The sequence below is a fragment of the Corvus moneduloides genome, chromosome 29 (assembly GCF_009650955.1).
Source record: "Corvus moneduloides isolate bCorMon1 chromosome 29, bCorMon1.pri, whole genome shotgun sequence".
Taxonomy (NCBI): domain Eukaryota; kingdom Metazoa; phylum Chordata; class Aves; order Passeriformes; family Corvidae; genus Corvus; species Corvus moneduloides.
In genome coordinates this window covers 994,720-1,017,080 of record NC_045504.1, presented here as the reverse complement: position 1 = coordinate 1,017,080, position 22,361 = coordinate 994,720, and the positions used below count along the sequence as shown (strand labels likewise).

The following is a 22,361-nucleotide window of genomic DNA, read 5'->3' as shown; positions in this document are numbered from 1 at the left end:
AGATATTTTTTCTGAGGAGAAAATCATAGAGCAGAAAAAGGAAACTCAGAAATGACTGAGATTTCCAGGTGTTACAAGAAACAAAATTACCAGGTGCTGCAATAGCCAGGCAGTGCTCAGTTTGCTTTTTGACAGAGTGTGGAACTTGGATTTCGTTCTTTCAGAAAGTGTCCTGGGGCAGGCAGACATTGCTGTGCCAAGCCCAAGAACCTGAGCCTTGAACAAAAATACACATTTTGCCCCTGTTAGTTTGTAGGATGATGTGTAGGAATGGTTCAGCTGTGCTGGTAAAGGTGCAGTAGTAAAGATTTAGCAAATAAAAGGCAAGAAGTGACAGTAGCAGCCTGTGTAACTCTGACTCGGTGGTTACACAGTGCAGCAGGTTGGGACTTGCCCTCCTGCTCCATCTCCTTATTCCTGTGTAAAACTGCTGAGTGCAGGATTCTGGAGCTCTTCCTCTTGCCTTTGGTCATGCAGGGAAGCTCTACAGGGAAGTTTGCTGATGAAATCGCAGCCACCAACTGAAAAAGTTTCAAGCAAAAAAGTAAAGAAGCTGAAGAATTGATTTCTTTCCTTTTTGGATAGCTCAAGAATATTTCCTGCAGGATCTGAGACATAAGTTTTTGTCTTAGACTAATTCCACAGAATCATTGTATTCCTGGTAGTTCAAACTTGCTTTTAGAAAAGACTAAAAAGTCTTGGAGGTGAAAAGTAGACGACATTTTTATTTGGGGAACTGCATGGAATATGTTGATGCCATAACTACAAAACAACTCCTGTGATTCCTCAGAATGCTCGTTTGAATTGTAGCCTGAGCATTGGCCTGAAGTACAACAGCCAGAGCAGTAATGGGTAAGTCTGTGTATGTGCATAAAAACCCCTTAGTGCTTGCTGGTGGTTCTCAAGAGAAATAACAACCAACATTTTCATTCACAGGCTGGTTCCTTCTTACTACTTCAGGTGTGGGAAGCTGAGACAATCTTGTGTTTTGTAACTTGGTTTTAGTTGAGAAGTGTGACACCAGACTCGATAGATGTCCTTGTTCTCAGGAGAGATCAGCTACCCTTGAGCTTTTTGTAAATAAATAGCAACGATAATCACAGTAAATAATGGTCTAGTAGTAATAAACCCTGAGACTGTGCTGTAGGGTAACAACAGATTCCCTTTTTAGAATAAAATTTTTTTGCTGTTGCTGCCTGTGATGATTCTGGAATCACAAAACTGTTCGGGTTGAAAAGAACCTTTGAGATCACCGAGTTCAGCTGTTCGCCCAGCACTGCCAAGGCCACTGCTAACCCATGGCCCCAGTGATGGATTATAACCTGTTATTAGTTTATATAAAAATAACCTGGAATTATTCCCCAAATGAATGGTGCAGGTCAAGAAACCGTATGTTCACATAGGAGATACGGAATTTCAGTTTAGCTCAGTGCAAACTAAGAATAATACCAATTTTATGGAAACGTAACATGTTTTATGCAATTGCTTTGGGTGATACTTTTATTGGATGGATTCTTACACCAGACAGTTGAACTAAAGATTGCACAGGAGCAAATGTTTCAGTTTTTAAACCACAACATGCTTTTTGTTGCAACGTAATCTCGCCCTTTTGAACAGCTTTGTGCCCAGATGGGCCATTTCATTCCATCTGACACCACAGGAACGTAGAGCAGGGCTTGAAATTTGGGCTGAAAAGGCACAGAATTCCAGGAAAACTGTTTATGGCATTGTCCATTTGATTGCAACACTGAGGCAGCAGTGAGGAAGCTTGAGGCAGGTAGAGACAGGAGCCGAGACTGGGTGAAACACTCAGGAGATGCTGAGGGGTCTTTTCTTTTTTCCACAGTCCTCACAAATCCATCTGATTAAAAGCTGACTTTGTGCTTCCCCTGATACAAAACTGTGCATTTGCCCGAGTCAGACAGGGAAGTAGGGCTCAGGAGGGAGTTGAAGTGCTGAATGCTGCCCTGTGAGCCCCGCTGCCAGCACCCGGAGCTGGCGGGAGCAGGAGACAGGGACACACTTAGAGGTCCACGGGAGCAGCCACCGAAGCCCTGAGGACACTCTGTCACTTGGACTGGACTTCAGGTCTCTGCTTCCCATCCCACAGAACGCTTGTGTGGGCACGGGGAGTTATTCCAGGGAAGCAGGACACCTTTCCTGTCCCCTCTGCGGGTGCCAGTCCTGGCTGCTCCCCACTTCCCAGCTGTGCATTGGGAGTGTTCCAGGGGGAAGTTCCCGAGTGTGTCCATAAGATTGCAGCTGAGGGTCAGCCTGACCACTTGGCCACAGGCTGGAACACTGGGGGGGTGTGTCCTGGGGGTGGATCCCCAAGTGTGTCCTGGGCTGGGTGTCTGGGGGGGTTGGGTCTTAGGGAGTGTCCTGGGAATGTGTCCAGGATGTGGACGCGCCTGGGGCGTGTCCAGGGGTACTCTGCGGGGTGTGTCCAGGGTGTGGGAGTGTGTCCTGGGATCAGGGAGGCACGTCCAAGGGGAAGGAGGGGTGTCCTGGGGAGTGTGTCCTGGGGGATGTCTCCTGATAGGTGTGTCCTGAGAATGTGTCTGGGATGTGTATCCTGGGGGATTGGTCCTGGGGGGTGTCTCCTGTAGGATGTGTCCAGGGGGGTGCCCTGGGGCGTCTCCTGGGGTTTGTTCTGGGGTTTGTTCCAGGGAGTGTCCTGGGGGGGTTTCCCAGGGGTGTCCAGGGCAGGCTGTGTGTGCTGCCACAGTTGGACTGATGTGGCTGAAGCTGATTTACCTGATTCCCTCAGTAAATGAGCAGCAGAGTCCAGTTCTTTTCTTTTACTGCTGCCCCCTCACGGAAAATATCCTTTTTGTTCCTGAAGTTCAGGGCTGTGCATGATTGCAGTTTGATTTTGGTATCTGTCTGCAATACTGTTATTCTTCCAGTGGGATCCTCCTTAGTGGCAGCAATATCTGCTATTCGCTTCGACCAAAAATCTGAAATTTTTAATAATACAGAATTGCAAGAAGCAGCTTTGACTCTGTGGCTGATGTTGGGAGGTTTTTTAATGTTTTTGCAGCCACTGCAACCTTCTCCAAAGGTTACATATTTTGTTCAAGATGTTTCTGTTAGAAGTTACCAGATGAAATTTTGTCCTTAAAAATGTTCCTCCAAAATGTTTTTGTTAATCATGTTAATTATTAAGTAGATTTATGGCAAAAAAAAAAAAAAAGAAAAGAAAATAATTTCCCATGTAAGAATTTTGGCTGTAAAAATGCTGAAAAAAATTACAGACTTTTTTGACATCTTGACTGACTTCTCACTAGATGTTTCCTGTTTTGCTTTTCATGTTCTTTGAAATAATTTTCAGTGTGCTTGGAAAACTCACTCACCCTTAGATGAGAAAGAAGCTTTCCAGGGCACACGCCTTCAGCTTTCAAAGGATCCGTGTTTGATGCTAAAGTCTTGTTTTCAGAATCCTGGCATCTTGCTTAGATCAAAGCTGGTGTTTGGAAGGGTTTCGTTAGTTATGTATTTATTGTTTAAGTATCTGCTCAAACTTCCAAGCTCTTTGCTTGGAAATGGAGGTGAGCAGGGAAAAGCAGAGCCTGCCAAGAGGTGTTGGATTCCCAGCAGTGGCAGTGTGAGAGCACCACAGAGCCTGACCCGGGGCTGGCAGAGCACCCAGGAGGAACGGAAGAAAGAAGGAAGAGTGTGGATACACTGATGGCTGAGCAAATACAGGGATGAGGATCTGAATTCCCAAGTCAGTATTTAGGTGGATTTTTGAAGTCCACCGAACAAAGGAGATTTTCCTTCCGAAGTTCTTGTCAGAATTTCAGGCCATAGAAAGGAGGATGCAGCTCTCTGAAGGTTGCTCACTTAAATCCTCGTTAGGGACTCTCTGGCACTCAGAGGCTGCCCCAGGGAATTCCAGGAGCGTTGGCTCAGAGCGGTGTCATGCTGACTCAGGAGTTTCCATGTGGGTGCCAGGCCTGGAGGTGGGCAGAAAGAAGCCCCCCTGCTGCTTCATCCCTGCAGGAGGGAGCAGCCCTGGATTTTGGGGTGCCTGGGGGTCACTGCAGAGGCTCCCACATTACCCACACCACTGCTTCCCATCTCACCAGTGTCCAGCTTGATCCAGGCTGCAACCTCCTGGTTAAGTCCTGCTGGTGCAGCTGACTGAACAAATACTTCCTGCATGATCAGCACCAAAGTTGGCTGTTTCAGAGGAACCCAGGCTGTCCCTTCCTTCAGCATCTGTGGGTATTTGCTGTGGGTACAGCTCTGGGGTCAGGGTGATGCTGGCTGTAATCAAGGGCAGGAGGTGCCAGGCTGCTGCCATATCAGTTTTTATTGCAGAGGGATGAACAGCTGCGGCGTTGATGGCTTTCACTCCGTATTTAGTGTTTGTTCTGGTAGGTCCCAGAAGGTTTTCTGGTTGTATTTGTAATTAGGATCATGGAGTGGAATCACAGAATCACAGTGACTTTAAGATGGGAGGGACCTCAAAGCCCAGCTCATTCCATGCCCCCCTGCCATGGGCAGGGACACCTTCCACTAGCCCAGGGTGCTCCAAGCTCTGTCCAGCCTGGCCTTGGACACTTCCAGGGATCCAGGGGCAGCCACAGCTTCTCTGGGCACCCTGTGCCAGGGCCTGCCCACCCTCACAGGGAAGAATTCCTTCCATATATCCAACCTAAATTTCCTCTCTGTCCATTTGAAGCCGCTCCCCCTTGTCCTGTCTCTCCAGTTCCTGATGAACAGTCCCTCTCCAGCTTCCCTGGAGCCCCTTCAGATCCTGTAAGGGGCTCTGAGGTCTCCACACAACCTTCTCTTCTCCAGGCTGAACATTCCCAGCCTTTCTCTATAGGGAAGGGGCTCCAATCCCCTGAGCAACCTCGTGGCCTCTTCTGGACTTGCTCCAACAGTTCCATGTCCTTCTTATGTTGGGGGACATCAGAACCATGGGCAGAATTATCTCATCAGGGCTCAGAGCCTTCCATGTCCAGCCCCTGCTTGGAGTGAACGTATCCCCTGCACTGCAGAGATGTGTTGGGCACTCTGTGTAAAGAGTGTCCTTCCAAACTAAAAGATGAACTTATTGAGATGCTCTCAGTAGGATTTATGAAGGTAATGGGTATTGCAATTTTGATTTTAACCTTTACAGAATAAATTTCAAGTTTGGTTGGGTCCTAACTGGAAATAAGTGTGAGTCTCAGTTATTCCATGTGTGTGTGTTACCACCCCCCCCATGCAAACAGAATCATTTGACTTATTTTATTTTACTTATTTTTCTGACTGTCAGTGGTGTGCTGGGAGGAGAAGCTGTTGGTGCAAGGGGCCGGGGGGACGTGACTGAGCTGCCAGCAGGGCTGTGCAGGGACAGGGTGACAGTGCCAGCCCTTGCAGGGCACTGCTCAGCTGCTGCTCAGCACCATGTGAGCTCTTCAAGTGCTCTCACGTTATAAATAGCCCAGCACATTTTTGTTAGTGGGTTTTTATTAATAAACATCAACAGTATTTTTGAAGAATATTTATAATAATTGGGGGACAGATTAAATGGTTTATATTTCCGGAGTAGGAGGGAGTTTGGGTTTCATTAACATCAGGAAAACCTCAACGTGTCCACTGTTATAAAATTTTGCTTTAAATATGACTATCACTATTATTTGCTTAATGTCTTTATTTTATGATGATATTTTATTATTCAAATTATTGATATTACTGTTGTTTGCTTTAAAATTAATAGGATCATGAAGCCTCTATTTATAGAGTAACCATGTTACCAGAGCAAGTGTTAATCACCCAAACATAAGGAGATACTGTGTTACTCAAAGTGATACTTTGTACTCTGTTCCTAAAGACTTTTTTTGTTTATTGACTCTTAGGACCCTTCAAAGTCTTACAAGAAAGCTGGAGAAGTTGCATCGGTTGAGTTACACGTGGATGAAGGTATCCAAGTAGAAACAACCCCTTTATCTAAGAAAGTTTCCCCATTGCACTCTGAAATGACAGATTATATAAAGTCATCTCCTCCGACTCTTATCAGTAGCCATAATTCTGACTTAAAGGATAGAACAGAAATTAATGGAGCAACAACTGTCACAGAAAAATTGGTGCAACTTATTGCAACTTGTCCTCCTTCCAAGTCTTCCAAAACAAAGCAGAAGAAGCCCGGAAGTGGAAATGGAACTCCATCTGGTTTGGTTAAAGACTCCGGGAAGAAGCTGCCAGGGACCGTAACTGCGAGTGGGTTGGTTAACAAAGATTTGGTAAAGAAACTGCCAGGCTCTGGGATTGCTGTTGGATTGGTGAACAAGGACTCAGGGAAGAAGCCATTAGGGATTGGCAGTGCAGCCATATTGGTTAACAAAGACTCTGGGAAGAAGCCCCAGGGGATCAGCCCCTTGATTGGATTGGTTAGCAAGGACTCTGGGAAGAGGCCTCCAGCCATCAGCACTCCAACAGGGTTAGTTCACAAGGACTCGGGAAAGAAGCAGCCAGTGACCAGCTCTGCAGTTGGACTGATCAGCAAAGATGTGGGGAGGAAACTTCCGGGGATCAGCCCTCCAACTTCACTGACCAGTAAGGAGCCTCTCAAGAAGCCAGTAGGGATCAGCACTCCAGCAGGATTGGTTAACAAGGACGCTGGGAAGAAGTTGTTGGGAATAAATAGTCCTACAGGTCTGCTTAACAAGGATTCTGGGAGGAAGATGCCAGGGACTGGGAACACCACAGTTCTGGTTAACAAAGACTCTGGAAGGAAGACACCAGGGATTGGCAGCCCGATGGGACCGGTCAGCAAGGACTCTGGGAGGAAGATGCCAGGAATCAGCAGTCCCGTGGGGTTGGTTAGCAAGGACTGTGGGAAGAAGCCAGCAGGGCTTGGCAGTCCGGCTGGTTTGGCTAACAAGGACTCTGGAAGTCTGAAAGCAGACTCCCTCGTGCCCTCCTCAGAGCCCTTTAGGCTTCCTTGCAATTCAAACCTCAGTAGCCTTGAAAGCCATGAGCCTGCGGATTTACTGAAGGAAAATACTACCAGCAAAACCTTTGAGAAGCACGTTATGAGACAGAGCAAAGAAAGCATCTTGGACAAGTTTTCAATTCGGAAAGAAATTGCTGATGTAGGCAAGGAGGTGTTTAATGAAGGAATGTGTGTTCCACAGGATGCCTACTCATCCAGTGAGAAAGGGATTTATGAAACGTCTAAGCACGAAAAGCAGCCTCCCGTTTATTGCACTTCACCAGACTTCAGGACAGGAGGTGCCTCGGAGGTGTCGACAGCCAAGTCCCCGTTCAGTGCAGTGGGAGAGGGGAATCTCCCGTCTCCTTCCCCCACGGTGTCTGTCCCCACCCTGAACAGGAGCCTCTCCACAGCCTCCTCCCAGCTGGCATCCAACTCATTGCACTTAAGTTCCACGGCAGAGCTCTTGGAAGGCATTTCCGATCCGATGGGCAAAACGCCGTTCTCCTCGGACAGCACCCTCCTGAGTCTGAACAGGACATTGAACCACACCCTCGGCACCGATTTTAAAGGTGCTGAGAAAGACTTAAGTGATTCAAAAGCATCTTACGTGGAAACTTCAAGAACAAGTCCTCCCACAGGGAAAAAGCCCATTTTGGCAGCTGAGACAAGCATCCACGCTACTGTCACCCCTTCAGTAGTTAGTTTTACCAGCTTGTTTGGGAGCAAGCAGTTCCTCAAGATCGGTGCAATAGCTGCATCTGAGAAATCCTGCCAAGGAGCAAAAAACCTGAGCAGCACTCAGCAATCAAAACCTTTAAAGAAAAGAAAAGGAAGGAAGCCACGATGGACTAAAGTGGTGTCAAGAAGCGCGTGCCGACCTCCAAAGGGTCTGGAACTAGAAAGGTCAGAACTTTTTAAAAACATTTCATACAGTGCACTATCGAGCAGTAATTTGGAGCAGGCCAAATTCCTGAAAAACATCGGATCGTCCTCATTTGTGGAGCACGAATTTGTCAAACATCAGTTGCCAAAGCTGAATGAAGCTAATGGACAGTCTCTGGCACTGCTGGCTGAGACTGACAAACAAACTCAGAAGTTCTACAGTGCTCACAAACAACCCTCTAGCTTGTGTATGTCGGATGATTTCTTACCTGACATGTACAAACCCAAGAGAGGAAGACCTAAATCCAAGGAAATGCCGGAACTCGAAGGTCCCCCCAAAAGAACTCTTAAGATCCCAGCGTCAAAAGTCTTTTCAGTGCAGTCAAAAGAAGAGCAAGAACCTCCAATTTTGCAGCCTGAAGTCGAAATTCCCTCCCTAAAACAAAGCTTATCAGGACAAGCTTTTCCTAAAAAGAGAGGGAGACCTAAAAGGCAGATCCGGTCATCGATTAAAATGAAACCACCTATTCTGTCTGTGGCACCTTTTGTTGGAACAGAGAACTCGAGCAAGATGGGACCTGAAAGTGAACAGCATCGACCTGGGGAGTTCTTTGAGAGGACGGACCAGCTCCGAGGGCCAGAAGAAGTCCAAAGCCCCAGTATTTGTAGCATGAGTGATTTGGAAGTAGACTCAGACAGAAAAGTTGCCAAGAGAAATAACGGACAGTTAATGAAAACAATTATTCGAAAAATAAATAAAATGAAAACTCTGAAGCGAAAGAAACTTCTGAATCAGATTCTGTCCAGTACAGTGGAACCAAATACCAAAGGGAAGATGCAATCCAAGCTCCACAACACCGTGTCAACTCTTGCTGCCACATTTGGTTCAAAACTAGGCCAGCAAATCAATGTCAGCAAGAAAGGAACGATTTACATAGGAAAAAGGAGAGGGAGGAAACCGAAAGCTGTCCTGAACGGCATTTTAGCCAGCAGTGCCGCCAGTCTGACAGTTCTGGAGAAGTCTGCCCAGCAAGCTCCTGGTACGTCCCTAGGACAGGTCCTTCCCCACTTGCTGCCCTCGGCAGCGAATCCCTCGGAGATCCTCCCGTCCCCGGTTTGCTCCCAGTCCTCGGCCGTGAGCGGGGGGCAGAGCCCCGTGAGCAGCGACGCGGGGTTCATCGAGCCCAGCTCGGTGCCCTACCTGCACCTCCACTCCAGGCAGGGCAGCGTCGTGCAGACGCTCGCCATGAAGAAAGCAGCCAAGGGGAGGAGGAGATTGTCCCCACCGACGCTGCTGCCCAACTCCCCCTCGCACCTGAGCGAGCTGACGTCGCTCAAAGAGGCCACCCCTTCCCCCGTGAGCGAGTCCCACAGCGACGAGACCATCCCCAGCGACAGCGGGATAGGCACGGACAACAACAGCACTTCGGACCGAGCGGAGAAGTTCTGCGGGCAGAAGAAGAAAAGGCACTCGTTTGACCACGTGTCCCTTATCCCACCCGAAACTTCCACCGTGCTGAGTAACCTGAAGGAAAAGCACAAGCACAAGTGCAAGCGCCGCAGCCACGATTACCTCAGCTATGACAAGATGAAGAGGCAGAAGCGAAAAAGGAAAAAGAAGTACCCTCAGCTCCGAGGGAGGCAGGACCCCGACTTCCTCGCTGAGCTGGAGGAGTTAATAAGTCGATTAAGCGAAATTAGAATAACCCACAGAAGTCACCATTTTATACCCCGAGATTTGCTGCCTACCATTTTTAGGATAAATTTCAATAGTTTCTACACCCACCCTACTTTTCCTTTAGATCCTTTGCACTACATTAGAAAACCTGATTTAAAGAAAAAGAGAGGCAGGCCTCCAAAAATGCGGGAAGCTATGGCAGAAATGCCTTTCATGCATAGCCTCAGCTTCCCCCTGTCCAGCACCGGGTTCTACCCCTCCTATGGCATGCCTTACTCCCCTTCTCCCCTGGCAGCTGCTCCCATAGGATTAGGTTATTACGGAAGGTACCCTCCAACTCTTTACCCTCCTCCACCCTCTCCTTCTTTCACTACTCCCCTGCCCCCACCTTCCTACATGCATACAGGCCACCTGCTTCTCAACCCCACCAAATACCACAAGAAGAAGCATAAACTCCTGCGCCAGGAAGCTTTCCTCACCACGAGCAGGACTCCGCTGCTGTCCATGAGCACGTATCCCAGCGTCCCCCCCGAGATGGCCTACGGCTGGATGCTGGAACACAAGCACAGGCACCGCCACAAGCACCGGGAGCACCGCTCCTCCGAGCAGCCGCAGGTTTCCATGGACACCATCACGGCCAACAGCTCCTCCAGAACGGTTCTGGAGTCCTTGAAGCGCTACAGGTTTGGGAAGGAGGCTGTTGGCGAGAGGTACAAACATAAAGAGAAACACAGATGCCACATGTCTTGTCCTCACCTGTCACCTTCCAAGGGTTTGCTAAGCAGAGACGAGCAGTGGGTCAGGAGAGAGCCTTCGGAGTCTAATTCCTTGGCGCTGGGGTTGCAGACACCTCTACAGATAGACTGCTCCGAAAATTCCCCAGCTCTGTCCCTGGGGGGATTCACTCCCAGCTCGGAGCCGGCCAGCAGCGATGAACACACAAACCTTTTCACAAGTGCAATAGGCAGCTGCAGAGTCACCAACTCTGCCAGCACCAACGGACGTAAAAAGTTACCCGAGAGCCCCGGACTGTTCAGTGGCCAGGACGCGTCGCTCAGCCGGCCCCTCCGGAAGGAGCCCGTGCCTTCCCTGGAGAAGGCCCTGCAGCCACTGTCAGGTAAGGGAGCTCGGGCTGGGCCCGCTTGCCACGAGTCTCGCTGGGTTCTGTTGTACCAAACGCGGCGGGAGCAGGGGGCGGGTGAGGCGCTGGCTCTGCAGGGATCGGTGCGGGGTGCAGCCCTGCTCCCGCCCTCACCGAGGGCTCTGTTCCTGCAGTGCCAGCACAGACTGATGTGGGATCTCCCCCAGGGACACCCACGGCACTCTGGGTGTCCCTCTTCCCAACAGACTCCTCTTGCTTCCTTACAGTCAGGCTAAGGATGCTTTCTTGTGCAAAGATCATTGCTTTTTCCACACAATTTTAACTTTCCAGAGAAATGAGGGAAAGTTTCTCACCATTTTTGGTATTTCCAAAGCCATGTTTCTGTTTGGTTTGAAGTTTGGTTGGTTTGGTTTAGACCAGCTGTTGCTGCTACTGTTGTGAGTAATGTTTCCATTTAAGAAAATGTTTCTTATTCCTTTTGTAACTCCATTTCAGTTATTTTGACAATCTGCTACAACAGAGCTTTCAATCCCTGCCTTGAGGCCTCTTGCAACGCCTCAGAACAGCTGGGGGCAATGCTGGGGATCCCTGAGACCAAACCTAGAAATTTTGGATTTATTCATAGCTGGGAAATGCATCTGACAGCTTCGAGCAAAACTGGAACAGGAGGAGCAGGAACAGGAGCTTGTCATTTGCATAATATTATGGAAAAGAAAAGATAACCTGCAAAGGGCAAGTGTGGCTTGTGCTCTGGCCTGCTTCCACTGTGGGAAGGAAGCCTGAGCTGCTTCTCCCTCCCCTTCTTGCCTACATTCTCCCTGGAAATTTAAATCATTGTCCAAAGCCACTTGTGAGTAATATTTCACAGAGCAAGAACCAGCTGCCAGGACTGAATAATCCCTCCTCACATTCCCGGCTCTCATCTTGCTCCTTCCCATGTGGTACTGCTGCTCTGCTGCCTCCTGCCACCTCCTGCTCTGCACACCTGTCTATGGACAGGGTTCTTCTCTTGGTTTGGGGGGGTTTATGTTTTCCTTCTTTATTTTAAGGGCAGTTGGAAGCAGCTGCATCTTTGACAAGTTCATATTTCTTTGTGCTGGTACTGAAATTACTTGAGGTGGTGAGGGGAGTGTGGAGAAGGCAATAGAGCCATGAGATTGCTTCTCCTGCAGCGATGGAAAGAGAAATTCCAACTGCTGGGTCACTCAGATGGTTAAATTTGACTCTGAGGAGTGAATTGGTTGTGGGAACCTGTGCAGCTCTGGGAATTTTGAGATGTTTTCCATTGCAGTGAATGATCTGACCTGGGCTTGTGTAGGAGTAACCCAAGGGAGGGGGAGAGCAGAGATGCTTTTTGGTGAAAGCTCTGCTCACTCCCTGCCCCAGGAAGTTTGAGTGATTCCTCAGATGTGGGGTATCACTTCCAGGCACTGCATTCCCACCTGGATCCTTGCTGTGTGGTGAGGCTGGTGTTTGGCTCGGTGTCCAGCTCATTCCCAAGGAGTTCCCAGTGCCCCACGCCAGTTGGAAAACTTAAACCACAGCTGGTAAAAAGTCCCAGGAAAGGGAAATGCCAGATTTGGGGGGGTTTAGACCTGTGTCAGTTTGCATATTGTGTTTGGGGTGTTTTGGTTTTAGCTGTGGTGCCTGAATCCATGACCATGGAAGATTAAAGCAAAGGCACAGATAGAGGGAAAACCTTTGGTGCATGAAAGATTGTTTATTTATAAAACCAGATACAGTTTAGGTGCATGGTGGAGAGGTGCTGGACCAGAGCCTTGGAATAAGCAGTCAGGGATCAGCATCAGGGAACCCATCCAGAATGAGTCTTTGGGATCCATAGGGAACGTTTATGGTGCTTTATTTCAGAGTATTCCACGTGGAAAATCCACCTCACCTCCACAGCCTGGCCTAACGGGATGAACAAATTCTTTTTACGATATTGGCCGATGCCAGATATTTTCAGAGGTTTACCCATGGCTGAGTTGCGTTAGGGAAGAGTTGTGGTGGTTGTTTGTGCAAGCAGGACTCCCGTGGAGGTGGGAGTTTCCCGGGAGGTGAAGCACAGGTGGAAGGTCCCACGCTGGGGCTGTTGTGTGACGCTGGCACGGCCGCAGCGATGCAGGTCACGAGGCGCTGATGGTTTGTCCGGGGGAGTTTTGTAGGGCACTGCTGCCTGTTCATCCCAAGTTCCCAGGCGCTGCTCCTGAACTTCCACAGCTTCACCTCAGGAGTTATTTTGGACAGCTGATCCTGTATCATAGCCCAGCCTTGCTGTGCTGCTTACAGTTCCCGTGGCCTCGCTGTGTTCCGCTCCCAGTCCTGGCAGGATCAGCCGTGTGGTGGGGACTGGTGCAGCTGGACCGTCTGTCCCGCTGTCGTTCCCTGTGCAAACACCAGGCCAGGTGTCCACGTCCCGGTCTGGGTGTCCCAGTCTGTCCGTTCCCGTGGGATAACACCTGGGATAACCGGTGTTACCGGGCACGACCGTGTGGGCTCCTGGGGTGAACCGGGCAGTCCTAGACCATGTGTGCCCCGAGGCGTCCCAGTCCCTGTGCCGGTCCCTATCCCGAGGGTTCCCGGTCCCTGTGCCGGTCCCTATCCCCAGGATTCCCGGTCCCTGTGCCGATCCCTATCCCGAGGATTCCCGGTCCCTGTGCCGGTCCCTGTCCCGAGGATTCCCGGCCGTTCCCGTTCCCGCCCCGGAGCACCGGGACCGGCGGGCAGCAGCGCCCCCTGGCGGCCCCGCCGCTCCTGTGCCGCGTCCCGCCGAGCCCGGTGGGGCGGAGGGGGCTGAGCGGGGGGACCTGAGCGGGGCAGGGGGGCGGAGCGTGTCCCGGGATGCTGAGCGGTGGCGGGTGTCACACAGGGGCCCCTCGCGGGGTCTGGGGTCCCGGAGGCCGGAGCACCGGCGGTGACAGCCCCCGGGACACCGGCGGTGACAGCCCCCGGAGCACCGGCGGTGACAGCCCCCGCGACGTGCCACCCCCTGCCAGCAGCGCAGGGCACCGCTGGGCCATCCCCGCAGCCTCCAAAACCTTCTCCCTCTTTTTTCCCCTATTATGAATTACAGCCCATTCCTGCTTAGAACACTTTCTCCCGCTGCTTAATTTCACTTATTTAGTGTAGACTTTATGAAATCAATGCATCTTGGAGTTCCTTAGGAGGAAAACTCACCCTGGAATGACAGACCTGCTGCGGGTGTAACCCCTGGGCAGCTCAGCACCCCCCTGAGCCCAGAAGGGTGGGTGGGCAGAGGGTCGGAATAAAGTGAAACTTGTGGGTAGAGATAACAACTCTTTAATAATTGAAATAAAATTATATGTAATAATAACAGTAGTAATAATTGTTATGAAAAGGAGAGAGGGAAATAAACCCCAGGAAGCACAAGTGGTGCCTGGTACAGTTGCTCAGTACCTGCTGCCAGTCCCCAGCACCGATCGGGGCTTGGAGCAGCCTGGGATCATGGAAGGTGTCCCTGCCCATGGCAGGGGGTGGCATGAAATGAGATGAGCTTTAGGGTCCCTTCCAGCCCAAACCACTCCATGATCCTGTGAATAAACCCCAGGAAGCACCAGTGATGCCCAGTGCAGTCACTGCCCACCCCATGCCCAGCCTGTACCCAATCGGGGGAACCCGGCCACCCCCCCACTGGGCCGGACACTCCATGGTGTGGAATATCCTGTGGCCAGCTGGGGTCAGCTGTCCTGGCCCTGCTGGCAGAGCTGGGGACACTGAGGAGTCCTGGGCTGAGGGTGAGCACTGCTGGACACCAACCAACCATTGGGGTGTGACCAACATCATCCTCACCCTGAACCCAGGCACAGCTGAGCCAGGTACTGGGACAAATTCCCTCAGTCCCAGCTGGAAGCAGGACAGCTCTTCCCAGTGCTGAGCACCTGTGCAGTGTCCCAGCTGAGCTCTGCTGCAGGTGCCTTCCCTGTGTGTGGTGGGAACAGCAGGAGCCAGAGCTGCTGGAAGAGCCCACCAGCACCATCCTACAGCAGGATGCCACGAGGAAATTCAGCAGGAGCATGGGTTGCAGCCTGGGACAGTGTCCAGGAGCCTTGTGATGGTGCCCTTGTTGAGGAGAGTTCATGACAAAGAGAGCTATCCCTCTGCCCTCTCGAGAGGTTGGAATCCTTGGAAAAGTGCTGCTCATTCCCTCCAGCAGTCACAGCTGGTACATCAGGAGCTAAGAGTGCCCATGATTAAAAATTTCCAAACTTTGGGGCAAGAGAGGATCTCAAAGGAGATTTTTCCAGAGACTCTGGTGAGTCAGTTTGATGCTTTCAAGGATTCTCCCATCATTGCACTCCGTGGGGTTTCCCTTGAGGCACTGAAGCCCCAGGCCATGGGCAGAGGAGGAATTTTGGGCAGAACTTCAGTGTCCTGCTGTTACCTTTTGGAGGATTCTTTGAGGAAGGGAGGAAAGAGCTCAGAACCAAAGAGCTCATTCATTATGAACCATATTTTGAAGGGAAACAGCAAAAATCTGGGGTTTTGCATCCTGGATTTTGTCTTCTAGATATTTACAGGATATGCTCATTCTCCTCTCACGCTGCCATGTGCATTTTTGCTTATCTGGGTTTTTATACTGATCTGAGTTTTTAATATCTCAGCATTTTCATAACTGCAATACCAGGTTTTTCTATGACATTTTCATGACTCCCACAGCCTTTGCTTTCAAGAGTAATTGGGATTCTCTAAAAGTTCAAATTTTAGGAAAATAAAGCAGTTTACTGTAAGAAAATATTTATGTATTAAAAGGGAAACAGAAATAGGTCTTTGCTTGTGTTCTCAGCAGAGCTGCCATTCCCAGCCCCGTCCCTTCACCCTGCAGCAGTCGTGGGATTCCTGTGTCTTTCTAAAATTGGTTTTAACTCAAGGAATGGTAATTGTGCTTCCTGCTGCCTGGTGACATCATCCAAGGATTTAGCAAGTAACAGCAAGCCCTGTGTGCTCAGAACACAGAGTGAAACGTGTTTTGCAGGTGCCTAAAATCCAGCGCTGCTCTGTGTGTAGATAATCATCATCCTCACTTGTTTAGGCCCCAGGGCTTTAACAGATTTGCCGTGATGGACTGGAGCAGAAATACTTGTGTTTTTTATTGTGCCAGGATCTTGAAAAGGAAAAGCAGCACAGCACAACAAATCTAAGGGATTTAAAAATCTTAAGTTGTTTTTTTTTTTTAAGCTTTTCACCTTTCTGCAATTCCTGATGAGCAGTTCTGCCCAAGGAGGGGAAGGCAGTGCTTTTCCAGAATGAGGTGACCTTCCAGCACAGAGGGATGGGATCAGCAGCACAAAGCTACTCAGTGTTACCCAGGGATCAATCCGGGTTCCAGCGCTGTTTCACCTCCCTCCCAATGCCCTGAATGGTGGGACAGGGCTGAGAGGGACAGTGGCCACGGCAGGGGACAGTGCCAGCACACATGGGGACCAGCGCTGGCAGGATGGGCTGGAGAGGCTCTCTGAGGAACAGCACCAGGGGCTGGGTTATGGGGATCATCTCCAGGAGGATGAAGGGGATTGTTATTCCCTTCTCCTCCACTCTGGAGAGGCCACATCTGGAGTGCTGTGTCCGGCTCTGGGCTGCCCAGTCCGAGAGAGACACGGACATGCTGCAGTGAGTGCAGTGGAGAGCCAAGGAATGACCAGGGAGGGTTGGAGCCTCTGTCATCCAGAGGGCCTGGGAGAGCTGGGATCGGTCATCCAGAGAGGTCAGGAGAGTTGGGATTGCCCAGCCTGGAACAGAGGATGCACAAAGGGAGCTCTTCCCAGTGTGCCCATGTTCCAGATGGGAGGGAATGAAGAAAAAGGAGCCAAACTGGTCCTGGTGGTGCCCAGTGGCAGGAGAGACAAAGGGCACCTGCTGGAGTTCAGGGAGTTGTGTTTGTGCAGAAGAAAAGACGTTCCCAGTGAGAGTGAGAGCCCAAATACCTGCCCACAGATGGTCATATCCCAGCCATCTGTTGGACTGAGGTTTTGGGAAACAACAAACCTGTAATAGAATGTAAGCTCCGTTACAAATCACATAAAATCAGTATAATAGGAATGTTAGACACAGGTGCTGAGACAGACACAGGTGAGGGAACGGTGGATCACGGAGTCTGTGTCACTGGAGATGTGGAAAACCCAGCGGAATGTGGTGGCCCTGAGCAACCTGACTCTGTTTTGAGCAGGGTGGTTGGTCTTGGTAGTCTGCAGAGGTCTTTCCCAAACCCTGAAATCAAGGAGTTTGAGTGAAGCAGGGGAGTTCAGTTGAGAGCAGGAATATGGGGGGGTTTTCTTTTCTCACCTACAAGCTAATTTGGGTGGTTAGTATTGCATGGCTTTAGTCACGGCTTGTTTACCTATGCTGTTGGCCTGTGCCAAATCCCTGCTTGGTGTTTCCTTTCCATCCTTCCCTGTGTTCATGGGAGCACACAGGTGTTCCTGAAGCCACACCAGAGTAACCTCAGTTTGAGCCTTTGGTGTTGTATTGGCACAGCCAGACCGAAATGATGTTTTTTGTGCCTTTCCCTGATGTGCTTTGCAGGCACTTTGCCAAGCCAGGACAAACCCTCACAGAGGCAGTCGGAGAGCACAAACTGCAGCCCTTCCCGGAAGAGATCCACGTCGGAGAGCACTTCTTCTCCAGGCAAGTCCTGCTCGGGGGCCTTGGTTTTGGGATCGCTGCTTTGCTCAGACCTGTGCTGAGACACAGCTGGGACAGCATGGCTGTGAGGACTTCAGCTCGTGGAGATACTGAGTTTTTCCACTGGCATTTTGGGATACAAGTGCTGTAGGTTGGGTTGTAGAACAGGGAGACTTGAGCTGGTGCTTAGAGAAACAGCAGCACAGCTGTGGCAGGGCAGGGTTTGGTTCCCCACCAGGTTAAGTTAGGCCTTGTGGAGCTCAGTGCTTTAATCCAGACCTGTGACATTACAGCTAATCAGTTAACTAGAGGAATAAATTAATTCCTCCCTGGGGAAGAGCCTGACTCTGGCACTGCTCTGGAGGCAGAGGGTTCTTGCCCCTGGGTAGGTCAGGGGAGGATCAGGCTGGACTTTGCTGTTGGGTTTTCTTCCTCACATGTGAAAATCCTGCCAAGGTGATGGAGGATGGCATGTGGCTCATCCCACTCATCAGTAATGGTCCAGCTGTGAATGCCCCAGCCAGGTCAGGAATACTCATGGGAGAGAGATAATGGAAGTACTGGAAGGCCTGGGAGCTCTGCTAGCATCTCATCAAGTCTGTGGTACAAGAACAAATCTTGGGTGCAGGATCCTGGTGAGGTGGAGTGGATGTTGCAGCAGGAGAGCGAGGGAGCCAAGGGCTGGCAGTCCCTGCAGGTCGCTGCTTGAGGCTCATGAGGAAGGGAAAGATTCTCCCTCCTGACAGGGCAACAAAGCTCTAGACAGTCATCTGAGGGATGAGGGAGCTGCAAAGGGGCTCAGGCTGGAGCAAAGGAGGCTCAGGGGGGACCTTGTGGCTCTGCACAAGTCCCTGACAGGAGGGGGCAGCCGGGGGGGTCGGGCTCTGCTGGCAGGGAACAGGGACAGGAGGAGAGGGAACGGCCTCAGGCTGGGCCAGGGGAGGCTCAGGGTGGACAGCAGCAGGAATTTCCCCATGGAAAGGGTGCTCAGGCCTTGGCAGGAGCTGCCCAGGGAGGTTTGGAGTGCCCATGCCTGGAGGTGTCCAAGGAAGGGCTGGAGGTGGCACTCAGAGCTCTGGGCTGGGCACAGGGTGGGCATCGGGCACAGGGTGGACTCGATGGGCTGGGAGGGCTTTTCCAGCATTAGTGATTCCATGATTCTCTGACTCTGTGTTTGAGCTCTGTTTTGTCAGGAGGTCACAGTGTGTGTGTGACTGTGTGTGTGTTGCTGTCAGCCACATTTTACCCCTGTGACAATGTCAAACCTATTGACCAAATTGTCACAGGGAGGAGCTGAAGATGTTCATCTCCTGGGTGTTGTCACCCAGTGGTTATCCCAGATAGCAGGAGAGGCTGGAGTGGGCTGTGAACAACCTGCCCCAGTGGAAGGTGTCCCTGCCCAAGGCAGGGGAGTGGAGCAAGATGCTCATTAAGGTCCCTTCCAACCCAAACCATTCTATGATTCTGTAAAAATGGAATGTGAGCTCCCCTAGGATTGGACAGAAGAAAATCCAGCAGGTTGACCCATTTTTTAAGAAGCTCAGTTGCAGAAACACTCCCATTACCAGAATTCAGACATTCTTAGACATCCAAATTGACTGCAAATATGTAGTAAATCCCTAGGATTGGTACTTAGAACTAGTTATGATTTCCATCTAGGAAGGATATGCCAAAAGTGCCATTTCCTCCCCGCTTTAAACAGATGTTTGCAACAGATGCTCCATTCAGCCTGTGCTGCACAAAGTCCTTTGCAGTGGGAAAGGGATCTTCCTTTTTCCTCTGTCTCATTCACTTTCTTGCCCTTGCTCACTTGAAAGGGGCAGCTGCAGTCGTTGTAGCTGGGAATAGGAAGTGTTAAAGTTGAGGAGTGTTTTGTGCAGGAGCATTGGAATGACATGAATCACGAGTTTATCAACTTCAAAGTCACCGAAGTGACAATGCAGCTGAGATCAGTCATTGTTGTATTTTCCGTGGATCTGGAATGCATGTGGGTTTCAGTGTGTTTGTCAGAGAGGAGCTGCAGCTGTCCTGGGGTCAGAGCCTGCAGTGTCCCAGCCCTTTGGATCAGTTTCCAAGCAGCAGCACCAGTTCCAGGGCATCCAGGGGATGTGGTGCTGGTTGAGGTTCACTGAGCAGGTGGGTTCTGTGAGGAGCCCTAGCTCCATCCCCATGTGCCTCTAAAGGCCAGAAGAAAACAAAGGGTAATTTATTTTTATTATTTCATCTGAAATGCAGAGCTGAAAGCATAAATCCTTCCAGTTGTCTCGGAGTTGTTGGGGTGTCCAGGTCAGCTCACAGCAGGAGGCTCCTCTTGTCCTTTGTCACCAGGAAGAGCATTGTCCAGAGGAGGATTTTTAGAACACGTTTTGCTGACTCTTCCTCCTCCAAACTGTGCACTCTCTGAAGCACCTTTTCATTTGCACTTACAAATTCCTGACTTTGGAATCTTAGTGAGAAACGAGTTCTCCAGTGTAACACAATTGGACTACTGAAAATATTAGAAAATACTTCAAGTAGAAAAGACTTCAAGAACAGCTAGAAGGGTAGAAAATATTTAAACTGGTTGTGCTCTATCTCTGTCATCTAACAAATACTCTCCCTCCTGTCAAGTGCCAGAGCCCTTTATAAACACATTTTGTTGTCTTCCTTTAACAGTTCCCTTGACACCAGGATGTGCTGCTCAGGCTCCAGCCTGGGCCCCGCTGGGTTAAGCAGATCTGATCTAAATAATTGGCCACAATTACAGTAACATTTTGTCAATGCTAATGTGCAGTTGTGATGTATTTGTGAGAAGGCCGCATCCATTTCATTCCAGAAAGAACAGGATTTCTTCTGATGGAATGTTATCACTAAGGAGCAGCAGGGCAGCTTTGGGAAGCTCTTAGTTTAGAACAAATCCCTTTTTAATGCAGCATAATCTACATGGTTGACCTGGAAACTCTCTTTTTCAAGCACCAGTCTTCAGCCCTAAAGCATATAACAGTTTTAAAAGCCAGATCTAAATCTACTTCCTCTGTAAATTAGCCTTTCTCTTTTGTCCAGCTGCTTTGATTTACCTTTATCCAATCAGTTCTGTCATCATCAGCCTTGTCTATTTGATAAAAAAACTGGAAGAGCAATGAAAATAGTTGTTTCAGTACTTCCAAACTTTAAAAAAAAAAGAAAAATTACTTTAAAAACATTTCAAATGTTGCTCCATTTTTTATCAGGATTCAACTTTTATGTGCACACAGAGGGTTTTGTATTTTTAGTGTTGAATAGAAAGAAACTTGAGGATCATGTGAACCCTCGTTGCTCTTTGCTGTTAGAAAAGGGGGATTATGTGGGAATAAAGAGAAAATAATTGTACATTAAAAGTGATGATACAAAGTTTGACTGACTTGTATCACTGGGTCCCTCTCCACGTTACAGAACCTTGTCAACGAATGTTCTGGGCAGCCCCAGGGCACAAACGCTGTCAGTTGATGCAGCTGCTGTGTTTCAGCTCCATGTTTCTGCTCCCAGCCCCTCTCCAGCCCTGTCTCTGTGTGTTCCAGGGGTGGCGGGGCCGGCCCGGAGCGCGCGCCTGGCCCCGGCCGCCGAGGACTCGGTGGACACCCTGCTGCAGCGCATGGCCCAGCAGGACGGGCCGCCCACGCTGGACAAGACCCTGGAAGCCGTCATGGCCAACGTGTCCGCCCCTCCATCAGCCAGTCCTGCCCGGAACCACTCCCGGGAGAGAGCCCTGGGCAAGCAGGACGGCCTGGGGGCTCCGGCCATCCCCGGCAGCTCCTGCAGCGACAGCATCTCCCTGCTGCAGGAGCGGCTGCCCGGCAGCTACTCCCCGCGGCACCTCAAGAGGAGCGTGGTGGAGGCCATGCAGCGGCAAGCGAGGAAAATGTGCAATTACAACAAGATCCTGGCGACAAAAAAAAATCTGGACCACGTCAACAAAATCCTGAAAGCCAAAAAGCTGCAGAGGCAGTCGCGGACAGGGAACAACTTCGTGAAGCGCCGGCCGGGGCGGCCGCGCAAGTACCCGCTGCAGGCCGTGGTGTCCATGCAGGCCTTCCAGGCAGCCAGGCTGGTCAGCCAGGAGCTGGAGAACAGGGAGCAGAGCAGCAGCCCCCTGCACCTGGGGCCAGACACCATCACGGACGTCATCGAAGCCGTGGTGCAGAGCGTGAACCTGGACCCTGAGCACCGCAAAGGCTGGAAGAGGAAGAGGTGGCTGCCGGAGGAACAGGCCAGGAAGAGACACAAGTCTTTGCCTGAAGATGAGCAGGAGAGCAATAAGAGGTGATTCCCTTACAGTTTTGTACCTCAGTTGGTTTTAGAACGGTTCAGTCATTGAGGAAATCGTCTGCTTGATTTTATTAAGGAGTTCAGTGTAGAGGGCACCAACATGAACATGTCAACGTTAAGTGTGTTCAGGGTCTTCCTCAGGTACTGAACACACCCCAGAAATGGGGTGGGATCTCAAGTGATCTAAAACTGTCAGTTCTGTGCTTGTTGTGTTGGTGAAGGATACATTTTAATGAGTTGTAACAGGGTCACTGATGAGGTGCCCCAGATTGTTCCTTCCTCCTGTGTGGAACAAGGAACCCTGAAGAGTTGCGTGTGCCGTGGGATCTGCTCATGTAGATCCCAAACAAATACTTACAGGCAACACAGGATGTAAAGGGAGATCAACTGATGTACAGCAGATGAAGAGTAAAAGCTAAAGCAGCAGGGAGGAGTTAAGGGGTGCACCTGTGCAGTCACTGGTAAAGGACCACACCAAAAATCTCTCTCTGATCTCATCTTCTCATGCTTGTCCCCAAAGCCATCAATAAACAGATCAAACTCTGTCAGGAGTTCTCCTTCCCAGAAATGGGTGCTGTGAGGGTGCTGCTGGCACCACGTGTTCAGGGGCTGCTCTGTGACTGTCCTGAAGGCTGAGGAAAGGGTTGCCACGTGCTGGATTTAGAGTGCAAAAGCAGAGAGCAAGAGCTGCCTTCTGAATTACTCAGCTGAGGCTCCAAGGGATAAACAGCAGCAGTACAAACAACATTCTTTTTGTAATAATAATATCACTAAAAAAATACCATACTTTTCTTAGGATTATGCTTAACCCTCACTTGATCATGATTGTTGAGCTGCATTTT

The 22,361-nt window shown here is 50.1% G+C and overlaps 1 protein-coding gene across 2 annotated transcripts in view; it reads left to right on the top strand.

The window, feature by feature from the left end:
- ASH1L (ASH1 like histone lysine methyltransferase) overlaps positions 1-22,361 on the top strand; it is a 63,856-nt gene that overhangs the window by 10,757 nt on the left and 30,738 nt on the right. For both annotated transcript variants that reach the window (XM_032093769.1, XM_032093768.1), the window contains exons 3-5: positions 5,856-10,611; positions 17,137-17,238; positions 20,772-21,513. In XM_032093769.1, the coding sequence (XP_031949660.1) occupies positions 5,856-10,611; positions 17,137-17,238; positions 20,772-21,513 (5,600 nt within the window). The remainder of the gene's footprint in view (positions 1-5,855; positions 10,612-17,136; positions 17,239-20,771; positions 21,514-22,361) is intronic.